This window comes from Triturus cristatus, chromosome 7, assembly GCF_964204655.1.
Source record: "Triturus cristatus chromosome 7, aTriCri1.1, whole genome shotgun sequence".
Classification (NCBI taxonomy): domain Eukaryota; kingdom Metazoa; phylum Chordata; class Amphibia; order Caudata; family Salamandridae; genus Triturus; species Triturus cristatus.
This window is the reverse complement of record NC_140590.1, coordinates 140924765-140952035: the sequence shown is the minus strand read 5'-3', so window position 1 is coordinate 140952035 and position 27271 is coordinate 140924765. Positions and strand designations below refer to the sequence as shown.

Sequence of the window (27271 nt, the reverse complement as noted above, 5' to 3'; positions counted from 1 at the left end):
AGACTTCTCCTGGGCATCTCCGTCAGGAATAGCGTGAGACATCACTTCACTGGCTTCCTGTGGCCGAACGGGTCAAATTTAAATCATTAGTTTTGGCCCATCGTGCTCTTCATGGACTTGGCCCTTCTTATTTACAAAAACGTTCCTCCTTCCATGCTCCCTCAAGACAGCTGCGATCTATAGCTCTACGCCTCACCCCAGGTCCCTCGCTTCAAATACCTGGGGCTAGGGGGCAGGTCCTTTGCTCGGAAGGCTCCTGTTGCCTGGAACGCCCTTCCAGTTGCACTACGAAATATTCAGGACCCAGTGGTTTTCAAGAAAAACCTAAAAACACATCTCTTTGTTTAAAGGCCACAAATCCACCCCTCATTGCTCCACGCCGGGACACTCGTGCACATCCGTGTGTGCTACAAATATAAGTAACATAACATAACATAACATTGGTACAGCCTTGGTGATTGTATAAGAGCATGGCGTAGTGCCTGGGTGATTGGATGAATGCATGGATAGTGTCAATGTAGTTCAATAAGTACATTCAAAAGCATATCCATGTATGTATTACATTTCTTTTTTTAAACAACAGCCAATGTTAGGACTTCTTGCTAATGCATCTTACACACTTCCTAATTTTATTCACTTACATGCTGACAGCATCCAATTAAATATATCTTTAAAAAAAAGAAAACACCTCCATTTTAACAGCTTTTCATTTGGACAACGACCTAATGCTTCTCCAGTCTTCTCCTGACTGCTATTGCTCTTTCACTTCAAAATGCTTAGAGGATGGATTGTTGGCCACAGAAATGTCTATTGGGCTTAACAGGCTGCATTGACAGGGATTTGGGTTAGCCAAATGTGAAGATTACTTGGTTTGGCGAGAGAGGGTTAAAGTTTCATCAGTTGCTGGCTTTGGTTAAAACCATAGTGGATAGCCGAGCGCCTCACCTCACTGATGTCACTTTTCCCTCACACTGTCTTGGTGTACTCTAATATATGCCAAATACAGAAATGGAACTGGTCAAATCAATTCTGTCCACAGATTGACAAAGGCAGATAGCATGTTAACAAAACTGTTTCTGCATTCCTCAGAGACCTTAGAATGGGATGTATCTATAAAAACAATCTGCGTTTTGACAATAATTAAATCTACAGAGCTGATTGAGTTCACTTTACAGATGAAGGCAATAGGATATTTCTGTGTAACCTGAAGCTCTGCATTAAAATGTATCTGCAGCTGAAACATACTCAAAATGAACCACAAAGGTTCCTATCAGAGCCACCTTACAGTCCCAAACATATAATTTTTTTCCTAACAGAAATCTCTGTCCTTTTTGGGGTTTAAGAATTATTCACTAATTAAGCCGCAAATACAAAAAACAAAAACAGCCATTCAATAGCCAACACTTCTAAAAATGTTATCTCTAAAATGTATTTTAAAATTGTACATATGACTGAATGGATGAATAACGGTGTATATTAATTACTGATTGGGTTCATCAGTGCAAGTAACTTAATGACTGCATGTGTATGAATCAATGAATGGATGTGTAAATTCATCTATGAAGAAGTTATTGGGTGCATCAGTTCATGTATGTGTAACTAAATGGCTGGATCACTGCATGTACGAGTGACTGATTAAGTACATCAGGGCATATTTAGTAAATAGAGTAAATGTGTATAAGAGTGCATAGGTCAGTCTCTCACTCGGTGCCTCACTAAGTGCATCAGTGGCTCACTGCTTCTGTTATTGGGTGGATGGGTGACTGACTAGGTCTGTGAATGGGTGTGTTAGTGTCTAACTAAGACTGTCAATGTGTGTGCCAGTCTTTGACTTCATCTGAGAGTCACTGTATCAGTATCTGATTGGCATTGTCACTGGGTGTCTGGGTTGGCCCTTGAGTGGGTGCATCAGTGTCTGAGTGAGTCTGTGAAGGGGTGGTTTAGTATCTGACTGGGTCTGCTTTTGAATGCACTAAAGAAGTCTGTAAAACATTTTTGTTGTCGCTGATATTTGCAAATGTGTCTGTCTCTGACTAGGTTTGACAGCGAGTGAATGAGTGTCTCAGTACCTCTCTGAAAGTATGTGTCAGTGTCTGGGTGGGTCTGCGAGTGGATGCATCTGTTTCAGAGTGGGTCTGTGACTGGCTGCACCAGTGTCTGAGTGAGTCTAGAAGACGGTCCATCAGTGTCTGAGTGGGTCTGTGAGTGGGTGCATGAGTGACAGAGTGGGTTTGTGAGTGGGTGTGTCATTGTCTAATTTGGAGTGTGAGTTGGTGTGTCAGTGTTTGAATCAATATGTAAGTGGGTATGTTAGTGTCTGAGTGGGTCTGTCACTGAGCGCATCAGTGTCAGAGTACGTGAGTTACTGGATGTGTCCTTCTCTGAGAGGGGTCTGCATTTAATACATTAATGTCAAAAGTACTCACTTTTTTGTTGCCGCTAATGCTCACGATGATGTCACAAAGGTGGCCACGACGTCTTCGTGAATACCACAAGTGTGTTTCAAATGTCTATTTTAGTCTCATACTTAATATGTTTATTACCCTTCACTGTTCATTATAGGGTCAGGATACCTCTACCCTCAACCCTTAGAGCTATTTCAGTTGTTTTAACTATCACTCACAGACATGTACCGGTCGAGGAAATGGCAGCTACAACTTTCTTGAGAGGTTGCAGGCAGCCAATCGCAGCAATTTGCTCAGCCAGCGCCTTTGCAAATACTCGCATGGAGTCACCACGTAATATCCGCGACCAGAGTTTTCTCAAGAACTATTGACACCCTAATGATAAGCAAAAGACACTTCCTTGACCCAACATCTCACTCCAGGCAAATTTGGTGTAAGTCCGGTTAGGGCTGTAGGTGGGGCTAAAGGTTCCTTTGGGGATTACCTTTACAAATGCACCTTTTTTTGCGCCCCTATTTCTCGGACCACTTTATTTTCCTTTAACTTTCACCCAATAGCTTGTACCCCTTACACACTTGCCTCTTACCCCAACCATATTGTAGAAAAATAACAACATATTACTTTTATAAATATTTTTTATTGTAAGATACTCACTATGAAATGTTCAAACTAATGCCCATATAGAAACGCCTAATATTTGAAATGGATGCAGACAAATGGCATATTCACAGATACCTGCATGAGAAATAGGCTGCAAAGCTTACAACAATTGGCCAAAGTTCATTTGGTATGCAAATGTGTGCAGGGGAGTAGGCTTAATGATTGGTGAACAGTTAAAGATCAATTTTCTTGGTATTATCAGGTAGACGTTGCCTAGGTTTTATGAACTCATCAAGGTTGTGGAGACGTTCAAATCGAATAAACATGTTTAGAGCATGAAGTATGTTTTCAAAACTGGAGGAATTCATGTTGGTGCCCAACAATACTGCAAAGCCAAGATGGGAAGTTTTTTGAAAAAGTATCAGCCTCTGGAACACTTTCTAGCACTGGTGCTTCATTGGAGGAAGATATGCTACCTTTCCCATGTTCCTCCCTCAATGCAGATCTCTACTAAACACCTGATTCCTGCTCCAACCATTACTTCCTTCTGCTCCCTCCTGATTACACAATTCTCCCATCTCCATATCCCTCTTACTTCCCCCTAACGTTTTGAGCATCAAGTAAGGAAATGTAATCATTTGCTTCGGTGTTCACTATGTTGCTAAATTAGCACATTTGAGTCCCAGCATTAGGAATTCCACGTGTACTTCCTCAGTGTTCTCTTGGACAGATTTACCAATGTGCTTAGGTTTGACTGTGATGTGGCCCCTTGGTGGAATATTGAAATGCATGATAGATGCAGCAAGAGCTTTTGGAATAGTGGATTCTGCTTACCTTGTGTTTACGTGTCCCAGCCACCTGCAGGTTTAAACCATTATATAACCTACACTTTTACAACAGCTAGAGGTCACATTGTTCTTCTGTATGGACAGTTTGTCATATCTCGTTATTTCATAGACGGTGATTGGGTTTGACAACAAAATTGTGTCTGTTCATAGCTTTTGAAATAGTTGAGTTACACATTTTTTCAATTTACTTATTCCCTTAGCAACTCAGACCATCAACATATCTGCCCCAACTTTGTTGAATGTCTTGGCTGGAGAAATGATCATCATACCCATTTCATACCCTTCCAATGTATCTAATCCTGTGATTTCCTGGAGTAAAGGTGTGTCCCCTCTGGTCACTTGGGTCGCTAATATAACTGTACAGATAAACAACTCCTACAACAGACGGCTGCAGATCAACTATCCTGGCTCCATCAACATATCCAATGCTGTGGTAACAGACTCTGGCAACTACACAGTGACGGTGGAAGCGGCGAATATAGTCACTGCTCGAGCAGTTGTCCAAGTCATGGTTTATGGTAAGTTTCAGTAAAAGGAGGACTAGATTCTGTATGTGATATTCGTAATGGCCAACTTCAGTAAACAATGAGTTTGGTCAGGTATTGAAAACTTTAAAGCCCTGAACAGCATGATGCACTTGTTTGTGGCAACCTTTGGGCTGGACCTCCCATAGAAAATATTAGTAATCATAGCAGTGCCTCCATCTGGGAAGGACATAAGTGCAACTAATCAAAAGACATTAAAATGCCTACGTTATGTCAGCCTTATCTAAGCCTAAGATTCACATTTCATTAATAAATACTTTCTACTTAGAAGTTCCATAACTGAGCATTTTAGTAAATAGGCAGGCATCAAGTGCAAACAAAGTTATAATAAGCAATTGTTGGAGGCACGTACTAAGTTAACTTAAACACCCAATCATATTGTAGAAATGATTCTGAATTAATTTTTTCGAAGCCTGAATCTCAGAGGCTGATCACTTTACAAAATAACTTCTGCGTCTGCAGGGAACTGGTGTCGCCTGCAAACAAAAGTCAGATCTCTAGACGTTGATGTATTTATGTGATTACCATCCGTCCTTCTTCATTTAAAAAAAAATAATACTCTTGAGATAGCATCTCCTCCCTGCAATTCAAGAAGCACCTCCTCCCAGTAATTTCCCAACCCTCCACCCTTTTATGGAGTTCAACCCTACCACTCAGGATGAATTCTTTAGAATTCTTCAATCCTTCAAGAAATACCCCACACCCTGGGATGTCTGTAGCACCAAAGTTGGTCATCCCAGCTTTCCTTTCAAGCATCATCAAGTTAATAAATGCCTAATTTTTCAGAGGTCTCATCTCTCATTGCTAAAGTACTATGACATTGAATTCAGCCTGAAAATAATGTTCCTTGGACTCTGACAATCTATACAACAACAAACCCAACTCTGACACACCTTGTCCTGCCAATGCACTTGAACCAGTTGTTATGCACCAACTCTCATATCACTTGGAAGCCTGTGTCCTCATCATTGACTTTCAATTAAGCTTCAGACTATAAAAGGGCACAGCATTAACCTGTGTCTGATGGCTCAGATGTTTAATACATCCACTCCAGGAATCTGTGCTTGGCCTGTTGTTCCCAGGTTTGAATCCTGGTGGGTCTTCTCAGCCTTTAGTAAATGCTTGCTCATGAGTTGTGTAACAAATACATCTATTATTTCAGCATCAAGACACCAAAGGGTGAAAGCGTGCTCCAAAAGTGAACATTATGTTATGTTACAATCCATGCTTCTAAACATCAGAGAAGAACTTCTTTATTTGCTAGACCAAGGCATACTATATGCTTTAATCCTTGTAGACTTCTCTGCAGTGTCTGATACTATCAACCACCAGGCACTCCTTAATAGCTTAGAACTCTTATCTGTCATTAATGGAACAGCATTAATTTGGAATTCCTCTCTCCTCCTAAATTGCATGCATTAGGTCAAACTGGTTTATTTTCTCTTCAGATCTGCGGCAATCACTTGTTTGGGTCATGCACAGCTTAACTCTATCACCCCTGCTTCAAAACATGCACATGATCCTAATCGCCTGATATTAGAAACTGGTTTTCTGGTTGGCAGAAGTATACACCCTGTCCAAGCAGGAACCGCTGTCCTAGTCAGGCTAAGTCAGATACACAGCATAAATGAACCTGTGCTCACCTTCTGGTAGAGACAATGTGTAAAGTATTTGTGCATCACTTCAAAGAGTAAAACAGTGAAAACACCACACAAAAAGATCCCACACCTGGTTAGAAAAATAGAACTGTATTTAATCAACAAAACAAGACCAACATGACAAAGATACAATAAGTATACCTGGAGTTATGAATTGTTAAGCAATATCTTGAAATATAGTGCTTAAAAGCATAAAGTGGCAACCGGGGCTATCTGCTCGTGCTAGACCTGGCCAAATCCAAAAGTTCAGGCCGGTGTTTAAAAGTGTTCAAAAAGCTGCCTTTCACCAGCTGCAAATAATTCATGGTGTCCTTCCTCTAATCCACCTCACTTAGGAAGGAGCCATTCTACTTGCAGTGATAATATCCCAAATGTACAATTTTAGCAGCCTCTACACTTGCCCCTGTAAAACAACTCTAAGCTTCTCAAAGGATTTCCCTCCCAATTTCTCTAAGACTTGCGCCTGGCTTCAGCAAATTCAGAAAACTGCTAAAAACTCACCTAATAGTTTACACTGTATGTTGCTCTCAAAGGCAATAGCTTAAGATTCTCAAGATCAATCTTTATGACTGTGATAAGTGGAGTTTGTAAAAATACAACAGTGATACCGAAAATATAAAGATGCCAATGTCTTAGCCAAATGTAATATTACAAAGGTTTGTAAACCTGGAGCTATGTGAAATCGCTACGCCTCCCAGAGGATAGCATAACTAGTAGAACGATCTTTTTTTCTCCTCGTTATTTCCACTTTCTAAGTGTGCCGTATTCTGGCGCATACACAGAAAATGGAGAATGCCTAAAGGGGTTGTTTATGTGCAGGAAGGAGTCTCTTGCTGCATAAAAACAATTCTGCTTTCAACGCAGACACCAATGCACCATAATGCAAAGATGTCTGCATTGGCGCTAGCTAGGCTGCCTGAAGTGCACCAGCTCTAGAAGTGAGCAGAAGTGCACCACATTGTGGTAGATATGGCGCATTTCTGCTCTTTCCCTTTAACACAATGCAGAGCAGCAAGTTGTGTGTAGGATCAGTTAAGCTGGCCCTTTGTTTTTGTAATAGTTTAGCTCAAAATCCATAGTATGATACAATAGAAGTGTAAATGGAGCAGAGATCCAAAAAGTGTCAGTAAATTAAAACAACCAGCCAACATGCGTTTCCTAGCATCATACCGTTTGTGCACCCTGACTAAATTTTCCAATCTTCAATTTAAATCAGTTGTCAAACCGACCCTAGGTTAGATTGTACCAGAAATTGCCCAACATACGTGCACCCACTCACAGTCCCTTTGTGGTTTAGTTATTAATCGTGTGCTGCCTCCAGATATTGGTGTCCATCATGCGACAGCCAATCTATTGGAACATCAGAAACCACAGACCTGATCCCCAAGTGCCACACATGATACTGGAAGATTTATGGCTGCTTTAGTGTCACTATTTGCAGCTCAAAATGAACTGAGAGCACAGTATTCACCCCTTGGGCTTGTAGATAGAAACCATAATTTCTCTCTCCACTCCCCCACCCACCCGTCACATTTTTGCTAACCATGTTTAGCATTTCCAACCTTAGAACTGCATGCTTGGTAAAAGTGTTTTTTTCCTACACCAGCTTATTTCATGCTTTTTTATTGTAATTGACTCTCTCTCTCTCTCTCTTACTCTTTCCTTGATCGTGTTTCTAGCCTCTATTGTATATTCATGGACATTCATCTTATGCTCATCAGATTTTGTTTCTTTGAACTTTGAAGAAATAATGATTAACCCTCTCTTATTGTCACTGCAGCAAATGTTGTCACTCTTTCGTATCCCACCATGCTGGAAGTCGTGCATGGCGCGGTACTCTCTCTTCAAATTGCATTCTCCCCAACTTTGCTGCCTGCAACCATCTCCTGGAAGAGGAATTCTGACTTACTGGTGACCTGGGTGGTAAATTCAACCCAGCTGCAGATAAACACAGCCTACCTCGATAGGCTGCAGATCTTCTACCCAGGATCCATCAATATTTCCAGGTCAACGACCTTGGACACAGGCAACTACACAGTGATGGTGTCAGAAGGAGCTGATATACTTCCTGCTCTGGCAGTTATACCAGTGACTGTCTATGGTAAGTTTGCTTTGGTGGTTTCAGTAGGATAGGAAATTGCATTTAAGTATTTTAAGGGGCTTTATCCAACTGGAGAAAGAATGCATTTGTTGCTTTAATTTCCTTTTACATAATTTATGTGTTGGTGCTTAGACCCTCATCAGGCACAACCTGGCCACTTAATTCTGATGGGACCAGTAGTTCAACGTCCTATAGACCTTTTGCTCTTGAAGGCTTGTGTCTCTCTTCATCTCTCATACTATATCACTGTCTTCTTAATTTGCAGAGGAAGTCAAGATATCTGCGCCTACCGTGCTGGAGGTTTGGGAGGGTGATGCAATCTTCATACCCATCACATACCTCCCGGCTGTGCCAAATGCTACCATCACTTGGAGGAATGCTTCCAGCACCCTGGCAGTCTGGGTTGCTTCTAGAAACTTGCTGACCGTAGAATATTCCTATCAAGGGCGGCTGGAAGTTTATGGTGATGGCTCCATCAACATCTCCAACACCATGGTTTCCGATGGCGGACTCTACACTGTGAGAGTGGAAAGAGGAGGTCAAGTGTTTGCACAAAGGGACATCAAGGTCTATGTACACAGTAAGTTGGCTGTTTGGAGGCCTTGGTTTGAAGAGCCCAGCTTCATTCTTTATTTATGAGGTACTGGGTGTTTGACACTAACACACAAACTAAGAAATCAAAAAAATGGGCCAGGAAATCTTGTCTTGGCATGGAAGACAGTCCTATAGTGGGTCTAGCCTCTCCTCTTTTTCTTGTTGCTGTGTCTATTCCTACATTCACACTTCACTCTCTCAAAGCTTATTCTGTATGATGGTACACAGAAAAGTGATACATAAAGTACAGATGGTTTAGAGGTAGGCTGCCTGATCATGCTTTAATTTGTAAGAGTCCCATCACATCCAGTCCAAAAGAAATGTCTGTAAGGTGTAATAAGATATGACATAGTGGCTTTGTTGAATGTGCTTAAGCTATTGCATGTTTAGAAGGTTGAAACCCTATGGAAGATCTTTGTAAGGTTGAGTCGATAAAAATGAAAGTGACATAGGGTGTTTTAGGTATAGGTGGGGCCTGTAAATTAAATTACAGCTATATTAACATAACCTAGCGTGTATTTGTAAAGCACAAGTTCACCGCAATGGGTATCTTGGCCCTGAATAACAGATGTTTATTGTTACACAGCTCGATAGTACTCATTTTAGCGACCTCAGAAGGATGAAAGGCTGAGTGGACGCCTCATATTTTTGTCCAACATCACAATTGCGCTCAACAACTCAAGCCCTTTTTCATATTTTTGCCACACAATTATTATAGCGTTACAACAAACAAATGATGGACGGAATGCTGACAATGCATACATTCTCCCCCAGTCAAGAGATCTGGGTTAAATCCATCGTTCTTTTGCCCACTACACCACCCCAGTTTAGACATGGCCATATGCAAATCAGTCTTGACCCTGTGCCTCATGGGAACAGTCCAGCCCGAACTGCCAAGCCATGTCTTCCCTGGACCGGAATCAAGCATCCTAGGACCAGTTTCTGGCTGTCAGCCGTCATCAGCCAGGATAGCTTGACTCCAGTGGCGTAGTGAGCACGGGTCCCACGTCTGGGAATACCCATCCCACTTAGGGCGAAAAGCGTTACAACAAACAAATGATGGACGGAATGCTGACAATGCATACGTTCTCCCCCAGTCAAGAGATCTGGGTTAAATCCATCGTTCTTTTGCCCACTACACCACCCCAGTTTAGACATGGCTAAACTGGGGTGGTGTAGTGGGCAAAAGAACGATGGATTTAACCCAGATCTCTTGACTAGGGGAGAATGTCTGCATTGTCAGCATTCCGTCCATCATTTGTTTGTTGTAACACAATTATTATAAGCAAACTGCTGTTACCGAGCAGACTTGTTAAGCAGGGTGTACCTAATACAGGAAGAAGCGAGTTAGTAGCGTTTGAACCCTCGCAGACATTTCACAATATTTAACCAAATTAAAGTCAATTTTACTTTGTTTTGGAGAAATCATACCAACATAATTTTGGGGTTTGCCAGTTCGGACCCACACAAACTGCACCAACCGCGGTATCTCCTGTTTCTCGAGTTCTCAGGCCCAACACGTTTGGTCGGTTTTCGAAGTCCAATTTCACTCAGGAGGTTATTTTTTTTTTTATGGATTGTTTTGCCAATTGTAGTAAGAAATCCTTCCATGTACGAAACCAGGGAAAACATTCACAGGAAAACAGTCATGCTAGTAGTCAAGTTTGTATGTTTCGGGGGCCTGGCCCACCGGTAACATCTTTGTGGCGAGATGGACAGAGTTCTAATCAAAATTCATCCACACTGGCTCCATGGGTGAGATGGTGCACTATTTTGAATGCCACTGTACATTTTTTTTTAGGATTTTACCCATGGGGTATTTAAAAAAAATATTAGCAAATGCATTTAAAGCATAAATATTAGCAAATGGTATATTTAAGGCATATAGCCGCAAGCACATTTGGAAAAACTGCAAACTTGTGCATGGGATTGTGGTCCTCCCTCGATTGAAATCTTTGGAGATGTGTGTAGCAAGTGGCAACTTTGATAACCCAGTAATTTTGGTGAAAACGGAATGTGATTTTAATAAATATTGAAATATCATCCAAGGATGCTTTTACTATCTATACTATAACCAATTCTCAAGCAGTGCTTAATTTGTAAAATTTGAAGTGCAGGTGCTCAAATCTTTGTTGGAGGCCACACCTACTTTTTCTTTGGCTCCACCCACTTCTTCCACAGGCTCCACCCACTTCCGCTATTAGCTCCACCCACATCCTCAACGGGCACAGCGAAAAGTCAGATGAATTTCAGCAAGGGAGCCTGCCTTCCTCATAGTACAGTCACACCACACCAGTCAATGATCAACATATCAGTCAGAAAAATTAAATGAAAGAATATATTGAGATTTCATTTGAAGAGATTCATGTTCATGAATCCCCTTGGTTCAGCCAGGGCAGGTCAGGCTGAGGCTCACAGGCGAGGAGCGCCCAACCGCCTGCAACACACTTCGCGCTGGGAGTGGACTGGATGGGATGGGAATTGCAGGGGTGTGGAATTTGTTTAATAATCTACTAGTCCAACGGACAAAATAGTGCAGAAATCTACATGTCCTGTTAAAAATTCCACTTGTCCCACTCACTCTTTACATCATTTATATATGGTGACACAGAAACATTAATGTTTTACATGCTCTCATCTCAGATATCTATTTCTTTCTTTGCAGAGCCTGTGAAGACACTCATACCCTGCAGACACACCTTCTGCACACTGTGTGCAACAAACCTATATAGCTCCAGCATGCCTACTCCGCTAGCTAATCCCAGCTTTCAGGTGATCCCCAGGATCAGGGAATTACATTATGCTGTTGCACAAAGTGTGCTGATGAATATAGGCTGTCCTAAATGATGAAGATATGAGAAAGAAAGCAGGGGTCCCACACCTCGCTGCCATTGACAGGCAATTGCCATGGGCCAAGCTGCATTAAAGTCTTTGGGTCCATCGCTGCTTGAGGAGTGTTGCTACACTATGTCCTTAGGCCTCCTCATTAGCATCTGAGGTGTGAAAACTTGTTTCTCAAGTTGTTTTGTGCAGGTCACTAGTGCTGTAGTTCCCCCATCTAATTTAATCTGTAAACAGTGTTTGCCCACATCTTACCCGGCCCATGTTCTACAGCTGTTTTGCACAGCACTGTGAAATGGCTCAGATTATAGAGAATTCCCAAGCCTTACTGACAGGGTGTTGCCAAAGAGACGCAGCATGGGCATAGGCTATCACATATCCTACAAAGCCTAAATTGCACGGACTACCTCAGTCTTTTAAAGTCTCACCTGTTGTTAACTATGCAAGAATATTTGGCATACTTAGGAATGTGACATATTTTTAGCCTGGCAATTGGGACATGGTGACTGATACTTCTAGCAGCAACTTGCCCCTCCAGTCTGTTGTGGGTACCATAAGCAGCTGCCTCGTATTGTCATTGCACAACACCAGCTCAGTATAGGTAGGGTTTTGGCAAATACTGAGGGCTAGAGAGCAGCACGTTTTCTCTGCTGTCAACAACTTAGCATTTCTACAAATACCCACCTAAAAAGCACTATCCAATTAAAGTAATGAAAGATTAGAGTTTTGACATTCTGGAATGCTGTATGGCACTGGGGGTGAAAGATACTCATGCAGCATCGAGCTCAGGGTGTGTTTGATCTCTTAGCTGGCAAAATGTTTTTTTTTGGGGGGGGGGGCTCTTCCAGAAAGACGCATCTCGTTCAGTGTACTCTTTCAAAGAATGAGTAGCAAATAAAGTGACCCACTAGCGACTTAAATCAAAAAAATGTGCACCACCAGGGAACATGAGTAGAAAGCACAGGTTTAAAGCACTATTTCATCAGCTTTCTAGCAGTACATTCCCGCGTAACCGTTCGTTTAGGAAGCAAAGGAACATTTGCTTTGTTGAAGACTTTGGGGTAAGATTCAACCTTTCTAACTACATAGACCAGAAATGTCAGAGACAAGTGTTGCCTTGGTCTCTTTACAGCAAAGCTCGTGAGAGTGTGGCGAAAGATAACAATTTGCTAGGTCAATGCATTTGAGGCATGCTTAATACTCTCGAATTTGCCGTTACGGTTTTAGGGAGTAACAGTTATTTCAATCAATAATCACAAGGCTTTTAATGCGTCCAGTGGTGTTCGGTGAGGCCAAGTTATCTGATGCCTGCGCTTAGCATTTTTAAAATTTCTCTCTGCAGCTACTCCTCATATCAGATGGAGTGGATTGCTGGAAATTAGTGGTAATGAGAGTATGGTGAACATGCAATGACCACAGAGTACCCTCTTCTCCAGACTCTCAGTCCGCACACCTGATTTAGAAGTGGGCGTACCATCAGGTGAAAGCTGACGGAGTAAATCTTATGCTCTCAGTACCATCGGAGGTAAGTCATTCGCCCACCCTGTATAAAGTGGGCAGTCGGATGGCTGTTTTTTACTGTCAGTCACCGCCATCTTGCCTAGCTGAACCTGTAAAATCAGTTCAGACTGTGACAGCTCGGCCACCTATGTCTCTGGCGTAACTTCTCGCTTTCACATCTTTGCCTGTCTAAATAGTTCTAAAAGCATTTAATATAAACGCCGACTTTACATGGAATGTGCATAAGGAAAATCAAAGGGAATGAAAACAGAAATAAAGACAACGGTATATGTTTTGTACTTTCTAAAAATGAGCAGAGACATCTTAAATGTTATACGTAGATTATTTTGCATGTCAATGAAACCAATGGCTTTTACAGAAATTATATGTAGAAAATGTTGCTGTAGAATGTATTGGTGGGTGACCCAGCCATTTGTTGTTGACTTAAGTCAAGTGAGAGACCACAAAGTGAAACCAAACCAAACTGCATTTCGTGGGGAACGGCCCGAGTAGAAGTGAAGAGTCGAGACAAAGTGCTGTGATTGTGAAACTAATTCCTGTGTGGCCGTGGCTGCTGCGCACGCCAAGTTTGGACAACAAAGCGGCTGTGGTACACGCTGGACAGGGCCTTGGCTTTCTCTCTACTCCTCTCTCTACATCTACAACAACAACATATACAGTAGTACTATCAGTGGTCGATGAGGGGGGAAAAAAGCAGGGGAACTGTGGGCAGAGAATTAGAGGGCGGGAATAACCCAAGGATTGAGTCAGAGGACGGAGCCAGAGGTGTGGCCAGAATGCGCAACCAGCTCAATTTTTTGTATTTGTTTGGCATTTCACTGCCCAGTTTAATCAAACAATGGATACACATGATTATTTAAGGTTATAATGAGTTATTGACATTAAAATACATTCACAAAGTGGGATACGTTTCCAATCACAGAATGTCCTAAATACAATAAAATGTGGAAGCACATGCCATTTGTCTCCGAGCCATGGAGTTTCATCAGCACTTCTCCCTTTTTCCACAACAGCAGTTCAAACATGAATGACAAAATATCCTAGTTTGCAAATGTTTTCTATATAATCATGGCTCTGCCATATTTGCATCCTAATGCAAGATCTGCTGCATGATCTGACCATTTAAACTAATACATTGTTTATAACTCAAACCTATCAAAAGTTAAAAAAAAAATTGATTTGTGTTGCTGCGGAGTGGATGGCCTATTGCAAAGGTTGACTGATCACCTTTCTCACTGCTGCATTTGTATGTAACACTGGTACTATTGAGGTAAAATGTTTCCAGAGACTGGTAGCATGTGTACAAATGTCAAAATAATAAAATATCAGAAAATATACTGCATTACGCTGCAGCCTTTTTTTTTAATGCATAATTTAGTCAACACTGCAGCATAATTATGTCCTTATTTGGTGCATAATTAATTCCAGTGGCCCCACACCAGGCAGCACATGTTAAAAGTGCTAGTGAATGAAGCAGAGAGACTGTGAAGTTTGCGAACTTAGTTTGGTGTGCATGCAAATTCTGCATTGCCAATCCCTGGTGAGTTGCAGCTACTACTGCTGAAACAAGGCAGGGCCGGCTTTAGCGCTCGTGGCGCTCTGTGCAACAATGTTTGTTAGTGCCCCCCAATGACCACCTCTGCCATGGATCCACTCACTAACACTCTTTAACAGTGCTTCTCAAGTCTCCATAACCACACTCTATCTCAGATGCATTTAATTTGATGATTTACAGCGCCACTCATACCATTTTAGGGTGTCAGAGCACTTTACATCACAAACATCACACAGAGACAATCAATACGTGTGTAAATCAGTGTATAGGAAATGTTACATAAGACTAAGGATTACAAGGTGAAGGAGTCAAATGACAACCATACTAGTAGGCCGTATAGTTTAATAGTGATTGGTCTGGAGAAACACAAACATCAGAATTTAAAACGTAATAGTATGGTTGGGGGTTCTCTCTAATAATCAGAATTGATATCTGTCCAAAAGAGCACTTTTTGCAACATTGGGATAATCAAAGACTGGGGGGGAAAACATTATGCACTAATTTATACATGCAGCTCTTAGATGGCAGTTAATAGCTAACTGTTCTATGTTAGGATTTTAACTTATAAACTGCAAGTCACAAAAGGATCTCTCTGACAAAAGCAGTAGCCCACTGACCTATTTACATGATGTGCACTGTGTGATCTGCATGGTACATGTTCTTTGCATCAGGCACATTTACCCTCTGAGCTACCTTTCCATGAGTCAAAACTTCCACTAGACAACATTCCGATCTCTCTCTAGGAAGAACATTAATCACCAGAGTCATCATGACATTTTTATTGTTGCTGAAAATTGCTGGAGACCAGGAAGGAGGCAATGAGCGCTTTTAAAACCATAACATACTTGCAAACATAATGCCTCCACCCAAAGTCAGCACCTGGTGTGGTCACACCAGTTGCACTGCTCTAAAGCTGGCCCTTCTCAAGGGTCCTGTGACCTTGGTGACAGAGTCACTGTTGTTCTAGGGTGTGCTGCTTCATAGGCCTGCCCGCAAGACTGGAGGTGAACTTCTCTGTAAGGTTTGTGGTGGACAAGCCTTGAAGGTTAACTTACATTTGCCATGCTAGGTTCCACCTGCTGGTGCTAAGACACCAGAGCTTCTAAGGACTTGCGAGAGCTTCTAAGGTCTTGCGAGGCCTTCTAAGGTCTAGCATGGGATTGTGCTCCCTCAGGAGAGTGGTCTGGTGGACTGGTCATTAAGGCAGAACCTGGTTCCCCAGTTCCAAATTAAGCAGCTCTGGCCATAGTGCCACATCCTCTCCCCTACTGAACCATACTGCCCCACTGAGAAAAACTCACACTGCCTTTAACTACAACCCAATTGTTGCCAGATATAAACACCTGGATGCGGCTCAATTTAAATTACGCACTAGACAAGAGCAATATGCGACCTACAAAGAAAAAGTAACAACATCCTCACTCATAAGGAATGCAAAATTTAGCAAACCAAGTGAAATGTAAGCAGGAACAACATGGTTACCTTAACGCTTTTACACTCACTATTCAGAAATCAGTGAGTTCTTTTGCCTGAATGGACCCATTTCAATATCCATTGCTTATATCCTTACATAAGCAGTTTGGTCAAAAGACCACATCCCTGGAAGCAGAGCCGCAGTACACATTTTGTTTTCCAATCCACACATTGTAGTACCTCCGGGATTGGTGCACTAGTTGCAAGCAGAGGGAAAACAAAGACAAGAAAGCAAAAATAGCGCTTCACCGGCAAACTCTGTAAAAGTGGCGCTAATGTGTTTGGATGTGAATAAAATCAATCTGGCCAGTTTGCTACCACTCTGTCTTACTTTATTTACTTAATTTTCATACGTATAACCTTTTATTACCAAAGCTGCACTTTGAAATTAAAATGTCAGAAAAATACGACATTTCCTTCAAAAATGTTTTTCTTTTTTGGATCCATTTCACAGTGGAGCAAATAAAAGAAAGGAGAGGAAAGAGAGTGAGAACCCCATTTTGGAGCCACGGTTTTCAGTAAGACCAGAACTGCTACACAGGGCTACACGCTTGGGCTCCGGTGCTGCTGAGCTGGAGTCGTGAGAGGCGGAAGCGGGGACCGCGGAGCCGGTGCGGGTCCTTGGAGCGTGGGATGAGGCCGACTGTAATTTGCACTCTCAAACATTCAAGCTCTGGTGGTACTGGACTCACCTGAAAGACTGCCGTGAGGGGAACGGCTCAACTTGGGAGCCAAGGACAGCGGTTTCCTGCTTTGCTCAGCGCCGTGAGGGGAACGGACCTTCAGACTTCAATTCCCGGCGTCCTTTGCTCCGGGCGCCAACTGCCGACGTCATCTTGCAGTGCACGGGCTGCATTTAAGCTCCCGGAGTGCCCCGCAGCGTGGGACGCACTCTCAAACATTCAAGCTCTGGTGGTACTGGACTCACCTGAAAGACTGCCGTGAGGGGAACGGCTCGACTTGGGAGCCAAGGACAGCGGTTTCCTGCTTTGCTCAGCGCCGTGAGGGGAACGGACCTTCAGACTTCAATTCCCGGCGTCCTTTTCTCCGGGCACCAACTGCCGACATCATCTTGCAGCGCACGGGCTGCATTTAAGCTCCCTGAGTGCCCCGCACTGCGGGACGCGGCCGGGCAGCGCCCGGGCAAAGCCCGGGCCAAGGGCGGGCCCGTCCTTGCCCGTCAGGCACCGTTAGAGGCCGGGCAGGGCCACCCTACTGACATCCCCTCATTTGGACCCACCACCCCATAAGGTACTGTTTTAAAAGTATGAAAGGTGGATGTTTCTGGTTATTCTAAGAATTAGGTTTTGCCCATGTGATAAAACTAATTGACTCTGGGATTTTACTTCTAATTGTTTACCCTTGGTAATGCCCTGTGTTGCTTAACATTCTAGGGAAGATTCTTAACAAATCACGTGATTGTTTCTTTCCATTTGTAAACATGAAAGGAAATGGTAAAACCTGTAAAAATCCTAGTTCGTCCATTTCCCAGCCAGCAACCAGGCACCAGACAGCAACGTCGCAATCTCTCCCAAGTCTGACAGCCATCGACATAATGCTTCAGCAAACAATTGGAGTTGTGGCTTCAGCTATAGAAAACACGGAGAGGCGTTTGTCAATCACTCCCGAAAATCCTTCTTCTTCCCAAGTAGTGGAGGACGCTTCAATTGCTACCATCAATCCCCCTGATTTTAATTCCTCCCTCATGTGTTCCTTTGCTGAGCTGCCTTGCGCACAGCCCACTACTAGTGATACGCATGCTCTAGAGGTTGTTAATTCCCCATCCCACTCTACACTAAACAAGGTTTCTGCAACACGCTCTGCAGTCAAGAAACCTAGGACTGGGAAGAGAAAAGCACTAAGTAAAAACAAGCCTCTAACTAAATCCGCCATACTGATTGATGGTTCCCCTACCCTACCCCCCATACGGGCACCTCTCTGGGCCACACATATGATACTTGACCTCCAGGCACATATAGAACAGTTACTTGGCTCGCATTTTAAACCTCTGCTATCTAGGCTGGATAGACTGGTTTCTACTATTAATAATGCAGGCCTTGGTAAAGCCCAATTGACTAGTTCCCCTGCAAACCCCTGTTCCAGTTCTGCTCCCACCTATGACAATCCCCCCGCCAGCTCCAAGACCTTACCTGTACCCCCTCAACTATTGGTCAAGACTGTTCCTGACACTATTATTCCTTTGTCCAGGGACATAGACACTGAAAGTTTTAAAACACAGAGGGAGGCTACTGAAGTGGGGGAAAAATGTCTAGACAATCAAGCGAAAGTGAACAGAAATACTGATAGAGAGGGGTTCAACACCGTGTTGCCTTGTATAGATCTCCCGCCTGAGTCCCTACCGTACGTTGTTGTGCTCGCTGGTGTCCCCCCTCTATCCCAAGGGAAGAATGAGGACTACCTGGAATTAAAAAATAAATGTATGCACTGGTTTAATTCAAATAGCCCTCTCCCCATTAACACCTCTGGAGAAATACTGGGTGCAAGGAGAATAGACTGGATTGGGCCTACACCCAAATCTATTGTAGGAAATTGTGTAATTGTCAACTTTAGGCACCCGCATGCTGTAGATTATATCTGCAGTAGGACACCCCCCAGGTCTAACACCCAAATCATCCCACTGCACTTGTCTTACTTCTATCCAGTATCTCAGCACAGATCAGGGCAGAACAGAGGCACTAGGTGGGCGGGGGGGAAAAACAAACCGTATGACAGATCATGACGAGAAATGGTAATTCGGGAGGACCGATTCCAGAATATCCCCCTACTGTCACTATTATCCCCAAAAAATAGATTCAGTATGTTGGAGGAGGTTGACTGACCAGTCGTGATCCAGAGCCCTGCTCCCCAGTTAGATAAAATCATGGGTACCCAAATAGTTGTAGATAGGGGTAGTTGTGTGATTAGTACTTTAGATTATGTATCAACGCCCCGCCTCACGAACATAGATGCGGAAGATCTGGAAGCAAGACAAATTATGGACAACAATGGGGTTTTTCCCCTCGAGGATTTACTGCTGGGAGTGAACCTTGGGGACACCATATTGGAAACCAACACCCAAACTCGAGAAATCTGCCCAAATTTAAACGATGGTGACCTATCGGATAGGAACAGAGCAATGGACGGGGAAATAAACATTCTCTCATGGAATGTGGCTGGGATAAAAAGCAAGTTATCCACTCCCGAGTGGAGCAATTTCACAGGCAGCCATGACATCTGTCTAATGCAAGAAACTTGGGCTACGGAGGAGAATCTGAGGATTGGCTATGCCACTTTTGATATTCTGGCAACCTCAAGTGGTAGAGGGAGGCCCTCGGGTGGTCTTTCAATATGGGTGGGGGGCATTTGGGCGTTCAGGCAGTTCAGATTCCAACAAACTCCCTCGACGTCCAATGTGTACTCCTAACACTAAAGGATAACTCAACGGTTGCCCTAATAAATGTTTATTCCAGACCAGTAAAGAATGGTCAAGAATCTGGCACCATTGATGCATTAAAGCACTTCATATTGTCCCTTGACCCCCCAGCCCCTCTAATAGTAGGAGGCGATTTCAACTGTCAATTCGAGCCCCTTGAGTCTCCCGACACGGGAGATCTGGACGATGAGGACCAGTTCTGGCATGTCTGGGAACCACAAATTTCTCCTGTTAGAGTTTGGACCCCGCTGGTCCTCCAAATTAAATCTCTATCTCTTGCATTGTCCCTAAGGGCCTGTAATGGGAGACTGAAACCCGATCGCCCGGGGCTCCCAACGTTTAACAGACCAGGCCAAAACTCCAATATCGATTATATGCTAATGGAAACAAGACACTGGGATAAGCTACAGGAGTTTATAATCTACCCTAGACAAGACAGTGATCATAATGCCCTTGTTTTAACCCTCAAACCGGGAAGCTTTGGCCTAACAAACCCTCCCCCCAATCCAAATAGCTCATCGCTTCCTGTGTCGCTTTCTAACAATAGAAGGAGGGTTAAATGGCCCTACTTTCAGAATTCCCCCACTAAACTGGCGAAAATATACCAGACAGTTCTACCATTCCTTTCTGCAATGGGGATTTAAGTGTAGATAACCCAAGCTATCCCACCGAGATTCATACCCATTTAGTTGATAAGTTTGTGGATTTGTTCAATCCCGTGGGGAAAAAACAGCAGCAGGCTAGGACACATCCCTGGTACGATGACTCTTGCAGAAAAGCAAAAAGGGAATTGCTTTCAGCACTAAAAAACGAAGATAGGGTTAACCTTAAGAAACTCCGCCTAGAATATAAGAAGGCCATTTCTAGGGGAAAGAAGGACTGGGAGGAGCAAAGATGGCAGGAACTCAGGCTAACCCTTTCTCGAAGAGACCCCAAGGCGTTTTGGGCTATTGTGAACTCTGGTGAGAGTAGGGGAGCCTTGACCCCCAACTGCAAATATAGCCCCACAAGTATGGGAAACGCATTTTGGAGAATTGTATGGGGACTTGGCCGACCCTCCAAATTCAGATTCACCGTTGGAGTGTAAACCCACGAGAGGGAGCGACCCTGTCCTTGGTATTATTAAGATCTGTTCCCCGTCCACCGCCCCTGAGCCCCAACAGGAGAGCCAATTGTTTGCACCCCCGGGCGGCGGATGGAATAAGGATTCCCTGGTGAGCGTGGGTATTGATCTGCCAGACACCTGGTTGGGTGCGGAGATAGTCCCCATATTCAAGAAAGGCTGTCCGCTAAAACCGGCAAATTATAGACCAATCAGCCTTATTGACACCTCCCAGAAATTAATGGGCAGAATTATCTTAGATAGAATCTTGGGATGGATGGATGAAAAGAAGATATTGACTACACTGCAGGCAGGGTTTAGATCTGGGATTGTAACCATAGATCAGATCTTCCGGCTACAGGTTTTATACTGGAAAACGGTGAGAGTGGAGGGTGGCAGCCTCTACCTCATCTTTGTCGAACTGCGTGCTGCTTTCGACCTTGTCCCAAGAGGCAAGTTGTGGAAAGTCTTGGCAGATATGGGTCTTTCTCCCTATCTACTGAATATTTTAATCAGACTCCACAACGGCAATTATGCCCAGGTCAGGTGTGGGAGGCATGGCGACTTGTCCGCACGCTTTCCTGTTAGGAAGGGCGTGCGCCAAGGGTGTGTTCTGGCCCCAACTTTGTTCAGTCTCTACATTAACGGTCTCGTCGACCATCTGGTTGACGTAGTTGACAACGATGCCCCTAGGTTGGCTACTTGGAGAGTGCCCGCTCTGATGTTTGCGGATGACACTTTGTTGTTATCCAAAACATCATCGGGCATTCAGCGTATTTTGGATGGTTTTCTCGCATTTTGTACTGCCCGAGGCCTAGAGATCAACTTGGATAAGACCAAGTTCATGATTTTTAATCCCCCAAAGCAAACTCGTCCAAACCCCACCTTAAACGGCTCTCCTCTTGAGAGAGTCAGGACTTTTGTCTATCTTGGGATCACCCTGTGGAAATGTGGATTTTTCCTCATCGGTTATGTCCCCTATCTTGGACCCCAACGATTCTATATGCATGTTACAAGTACATGTATGTTCCCTCCAGTTCCAGTTTCCAAGACGCAAACATATGTGCGTCCACCATCAACATGTTCTCTGTCAGATCCGCCATCAATGGGCTGGATATTCGAGTATGAAGTATGAAAGGCCACCGACTTTATATGGCTAAGTTACTCTATTTTTACAGTTCAGGCAGAATAGGCCCGATTCTGTCCTCAAAGCCTTTCCCTGCTCTCTGTCTCTGACAGCTTCAGCTTGAGCTCGCATCTGTATCCATGAACTTTGTCCTACTCCCTGTGCAGCTAACGGTGCCTGCCTCGGCCAGTTTCGCCTGCCTGCCAAGAAGCTGTATTTCACCTTCGAATTATCTACTTTGCTTTTCAGCCGATGCATTCCTGTCTAGTGATTTAGGCAAACATTTCCTTTAGCTCCAAGCAAAGGACTCGGCCTTTCCATCCTCATGCAAGTAATTCATAGCCCTGTCACCATGGAATATTCCCATCCTCTCGCATTCAGTGTAGACAGCTTGTACACACACGCACAGTCAGTATAGAATAGATTCTGTCCGAGAGTCCTTCCTTGTGGATAACATAGTTCTCTAAACATAGGATGTTAGATATGATTTGGGATTAGGTTGACTTGACCCCCCAGACTTTTCGTCTCCACATGTAGAGCTAAATGTCAAGTCCCCTTCACCCCCTAGTTGCACGTCAATTACACGTCATGCTGCTGCGCGCGCATCTATGTTAAGTATTATCTTATAGATCCACCTATGTGGGATAATCAGAGCCAATCATGTTTCTTCTTGCTCATTATTACGCCTAGTTTCGATTACGTATTTACTATGTCATTTCTCTTATCAATTGTTACACCCTCTACATTCGTTTCATTGTAATGTATGACCTATAAAAGTTACTTCTTGTCAATAAAGTATTGTACTTCACTTCCTGAACCCTCGTGGTGACGGAACCTGAAGGCCGCCACTCGAGTCGGCCATTTTGGAATAAAGCTCATTCAGAAAACCTCTTATACCACGGATTCTGCCTCTTATTATTCTGAGCTATTTTACTTTATTTTAGATTCCGTATGAAATTCAGTCTAGGTAAAAGAATATTTACCACATAATGGCGCCCGAACAGGGACACTTTCTCATCTCACGCGCCGGCGGTGCGTTGCAGGCCCGGTCTCCTGCCACAGCTGGACGGACCATAACGCGTACCAACAGGATTTCCTGTAGCTCCCTCCGGTCAAGCGGGGGCGACTGAGGCTGCGATCAACCCAGACGAGGCGGTGAGAAGTGCGAAGTATCCCGACCAGAGCCTAGCTGAGAGAGCAAGATCCGAGGTATACAGAGGCCCACCAGGTTTTCGAAGTCCCGATGTCCAGAGGGTCCGCTGTCCGCAGTCATCGAGTCCCGTCCATTCTCTGAGGCCTTCCGTTTCAAGGAGCTACTCGGTGAGTACCATCGCCGGGGAGGCGTGTTGACGCGCACATAGGTTGTGCCGGTCAAGACGGATTTGGGTACACAAATCCGGTCTGCACTGTTTAGCAGTGTATATGTACTGTTTAGCAGTATATCAAGTATTCCGAAGTATCTAGTTATTGTCAAGAATTCTGCTTGGTGATTAGTTATGCAGACTGTCATCATTGTTGGTCATTTTTAAAGGTTAAAATGTTTAATGTTTAATGTTTAAAGTGTTTAAATGTCTTGCATATTGTGGTATGAATGATTGTTCATTGTTCACTGTTCATTATTGTGTTTTTTCGTATTAAGTGGGTTCAAGAGTAAGTATCAGATCAGTTGTCAATATGCCGCTCTTCTCGAAGTTAAGACAGATTACTACTAGAAAAGGGGTGCTTGAAGAAGCAGTTCCTATTCCTCCTAGGGACACTCCAGGGCATTTTATGTATCACAAGCATGGCTTGGATGCCATATTATTTCTTGATTTATGGGTAGATTATACCAAGGGATTGCCAGAAAGTCAAAGGTGGCCCGCAGCGGGAACCTGGGATGCAGAGTGCATCATGAAAGTGGAGGAAGAGTTATGGAAAAGAAAGGTCAGACAGTCACAGAAAGACGCTGTTGAGTTATGGCATAAAGAATCTCATAGACGTACAGAAAAAGCACGTAGACAAGAAGAGAGGAGTAAAGAAAGTTCAAAGGAAGTTCAAGAAAATCTATTAATTGAGGAGGGTATCCGAATGAAATCAGAACAAGTAGATAGACAAAGAAATGCTCTTATGAATGGTATGTATCCCCTTCTAGCCGAAGGACTACCTAAGGCTGTTCCAGAAATGCCAAAAGACTTGCCACCCCCATTATTTCCAATTAAGGTACATCCTAAAGGGCATCCCAGAACCGCAGAAGATGTTTTTCTTTCCTCATATCTAGACGACGCAGCTCCCGAGTATGCCAACCCCGCACCACATAGACCGTCTGGCGGAGGGGTTCAACGTCAGGATCAGGTATCTGTTCCTGTGCAAGTCCCGACACAAGCTCCGGCAAGCACATCTGTTTCCGCATCTGTTTCCGCAATCGATTCTACAGTGGTATCGACACCTATAGTTGCTGTGTCACGTTCGACGAATCCATTCACACCCGACGCCCCAGATGGGGCCACGGGAGGTGCTAGCAATACTTTTACGCCACCTAGAATAAATAAACTTGTTTTTCAAGAGTCAGCGCATTCACGTACACCCAAATTCGTAAGTGAACGTACGCTTAAGGAACTCCTTATAGATTGTAGATATGACCCGGTGGTCGGTAAAGAGGACGAAATGGTCCTGGCATCATTACGTATCAGACGAGCCGCAGAGTATTTAGCGAGGTTACCAGGAATGACTGCGCATCTAGATAAAATATATCATTTTGTTCAAACAGGGCGAGATCCAGAATGTATTAACAGAGCTATGGAATTCCAGAAAGTAGAGATACAGGGGGAACTGTTACGTTTCCTCATAAACTGTATGATCAGAAATCAAGACCGACCAGGGGTAGACCCGAATGTAATGCTTATTCTTACAAGATGGAGCCAGAATATATCAGAAGGGAGACACGATAAGCAAAACTGTATAATAGCCATGTGCCGAAAAATCCGTAAAGAAATAGAACGTATTCATGAAGAAAGATTGGAAACAGACGAGTTGGAGCAAGATGAAGTGTCCGAATCAGGGAATTCCGCAAGACAGTCAGAGACCATAGCCTACGTAGGCAGAGGAAGATCCTGTAATAATACTAGATGCTTTTCTGATCCCATACACTCTGTATGTCCAAATAATAGCAGAACGTATCCGACGCCTGTAATAAATCTGAAGTCTCCTGAACATTTGTTTCAAGCCGCAGATAAAATACTACGAGAACGAAGGGGTTACCACCTCCTCGATTCCATGGATGAGAAAGAATTAGCCAGATCAGCCGTTCACTGGATTGACAGTCCTGAAAAATACGGTGATGAGACCGTAGCACACACGTTTTTTAACCTCAGTGCAGATGAACAACGTTTAGCTGGAATCTATATGATTCAGCAACTCCTTATTTTATATAAGAGCCAACATGCTGACCCTGGTCCTTTACCTAATATATTAACGGAACTACTCGCGAACAGATGGAGAGGTTCTAGTAACAAGTTAATTAAAGAAATACTAGTGTCACGTAAACAGTATGTCCTTTTTGTAAGTCCGGATTCATTCTCGCTGTCCCGCAAAGAAAGAATGCCGTATTATATGGATAGACAAAATCCCTTACGAGAAGTGCACCCAATAAAAGGCGAAGACAATCAGTTTCACCGTGTATTTGTATACACACCCATAACAAAAATTGAATTGTTAGAAATGAAGAAAGTAGTACCCAGTCATGACAAAGACCCAGCGGGTTTCCACCGAGAAATTAAGGACATGTTACTGATGGGAGAGTATACCTATCCTGATATTATGACGATATTAAAGGTGCTCTTGCCTGCTGGCATTTATGAAAAACTGAAAGAAAAAGAGTGGGAAGTGGGCGACCAAAAGATAGATTGGACAGCATTAGAAACGGAAGAAAAGGCCCGAACTGCAGGTTCAGGGCTCGGGGATAAAGTTAAAGCATTACCAGGTTTACTAGTACAAGTACTGCCACGTTTATTAACTACGAAAAAGGAAGATTGGGGTGCAATCTCAGCCTGTAAACAAAAGCATGATGAAGACACAAGTGATTATTATGCCCGATTTGAAAAATGTTTTGGAATAAATAGTGGTATAAAAACAAGTAGCGAGTCGTATCCACATTTATTTGTGACAAAATTAGTAGAAAATGCATTCCCTCCAGTAAAGAATAGAATATTGAAATTCGAGAGTACCTGGCAAAGTAACACTCCGTCACAAATGCTACAAATGTTACAGTATCATCACAATAGAATTAGAGATGAACAAGAGCACGAACAAAGACGTATGAAAGATACAAAAATGAAAATGCTAGTGTCTCAGACAGTACCAGCGGAAGGACATAAAAAGGGTATGATACATTCCGATTCAGCAGGACCGGTAAAAGGGACATGCAATTATTGCAAAAAGCCAGGTCATTACGTACACGATTGTCCAGTTTTAAAACATAATATCGCCATAGGTAAAACACAAGAAAGACAACGGCCACTCAGACAGGATCAGAATGAACAAGGAGCTATGCAGCACGCCCAGGCCATGCCAGCCGCACAACAGCCAATACAGTTTGTGCCAGCTGCACCACCGTTGCCTGCTACTGCCACACAAACCACAACACGACAAATGTATCAGACCGCACAGTATGAATACCCTGAGTATCAGCGTTACGCATGAGCCAGCCTAGAGAGGGAAGTTGACTTACCCCTTATCGAGATTCCTGTAGATCAAGAAGGACCTTATGTACATAGTGAATTGTTAGGTCAAGATAGAAAATTCTTACTCGATACAGGGGCAAGTCGAACAACTATAAAACGTAGTGAAGTTCCAGGGGCACCCCTCTCAGGCTCTCAGAATATCTCCCTTGGTTTTTCAGGAAAACCTATTGTTAATGAAGTATCACAGCCTCTTCCACTTACGATAGGACCTTTGACACGAACTACAGATTTATTGCTTACTAAATCATGCCCAGAAAATCTGTTAGGAATTAAAACTCTGAAAGCCCTAGGAGCCATAATATGTTGTTCTCCGGAAGGAGTAAGGTTGTTTTTACGCGATTTTAAAGGTCACTATGTGTCTAGAGACATGGATCCCCGACTACAGATTTTACCTACACATCTATGGGCACAAGGCCCTACTGATGTTGGTTGCATGAATATTACACCATATCGAGTCACACTCAAGGCAGGAGTGGTACTACCACGAATGCGACAATACAAGTTACCGCAAGATGCTGTAGTGGCTTTGCTGAAAATCATTGATGAGCTAATTGCCCAAGGAGTAGTTGTAGAAACAGACTCCAATGTATGTAATTCACCGATAATTCCGATTCTTAAACGAACTGATCCTACTGCTCCGCCAGTATACCGATTGGTTATTGATTTGCGTGAACTAAACAAGTGCATTGTGCCACAATTTCCTGTGGTCCCCGATATATCATCATTATTGACAGCAATTGATTCCGAAGCA

The 27271-nt window shown here is 43.4% G+C and overlaps 1 protein-coding gene across 1 annotated transcript in view; it reads left to right on the top strand.

Moving 5' to 3' along the window:
• LOC146809052 (uncharacterized) overlaps positions 1-27271 on the top strand; it is a 477319-nt gene that overhangs the window by 66191 nt on the left and 383857 nt on the right. The window contains exons 4-6 of the mRNA XM_085614821.1: positions 4054-4371; positions 7837-8157; positions 8423-8737. Of these exons, the coding sequence (XP_085470947.1) occupies positions 4054-4371; positions 7837-8157; positions 8423-8737 (954 nt within the window). The remainder of the gene's footprint in view (positions 1-4053; positions 4372-7836; positions 8158-8422; positions 8738-27271) is intronic.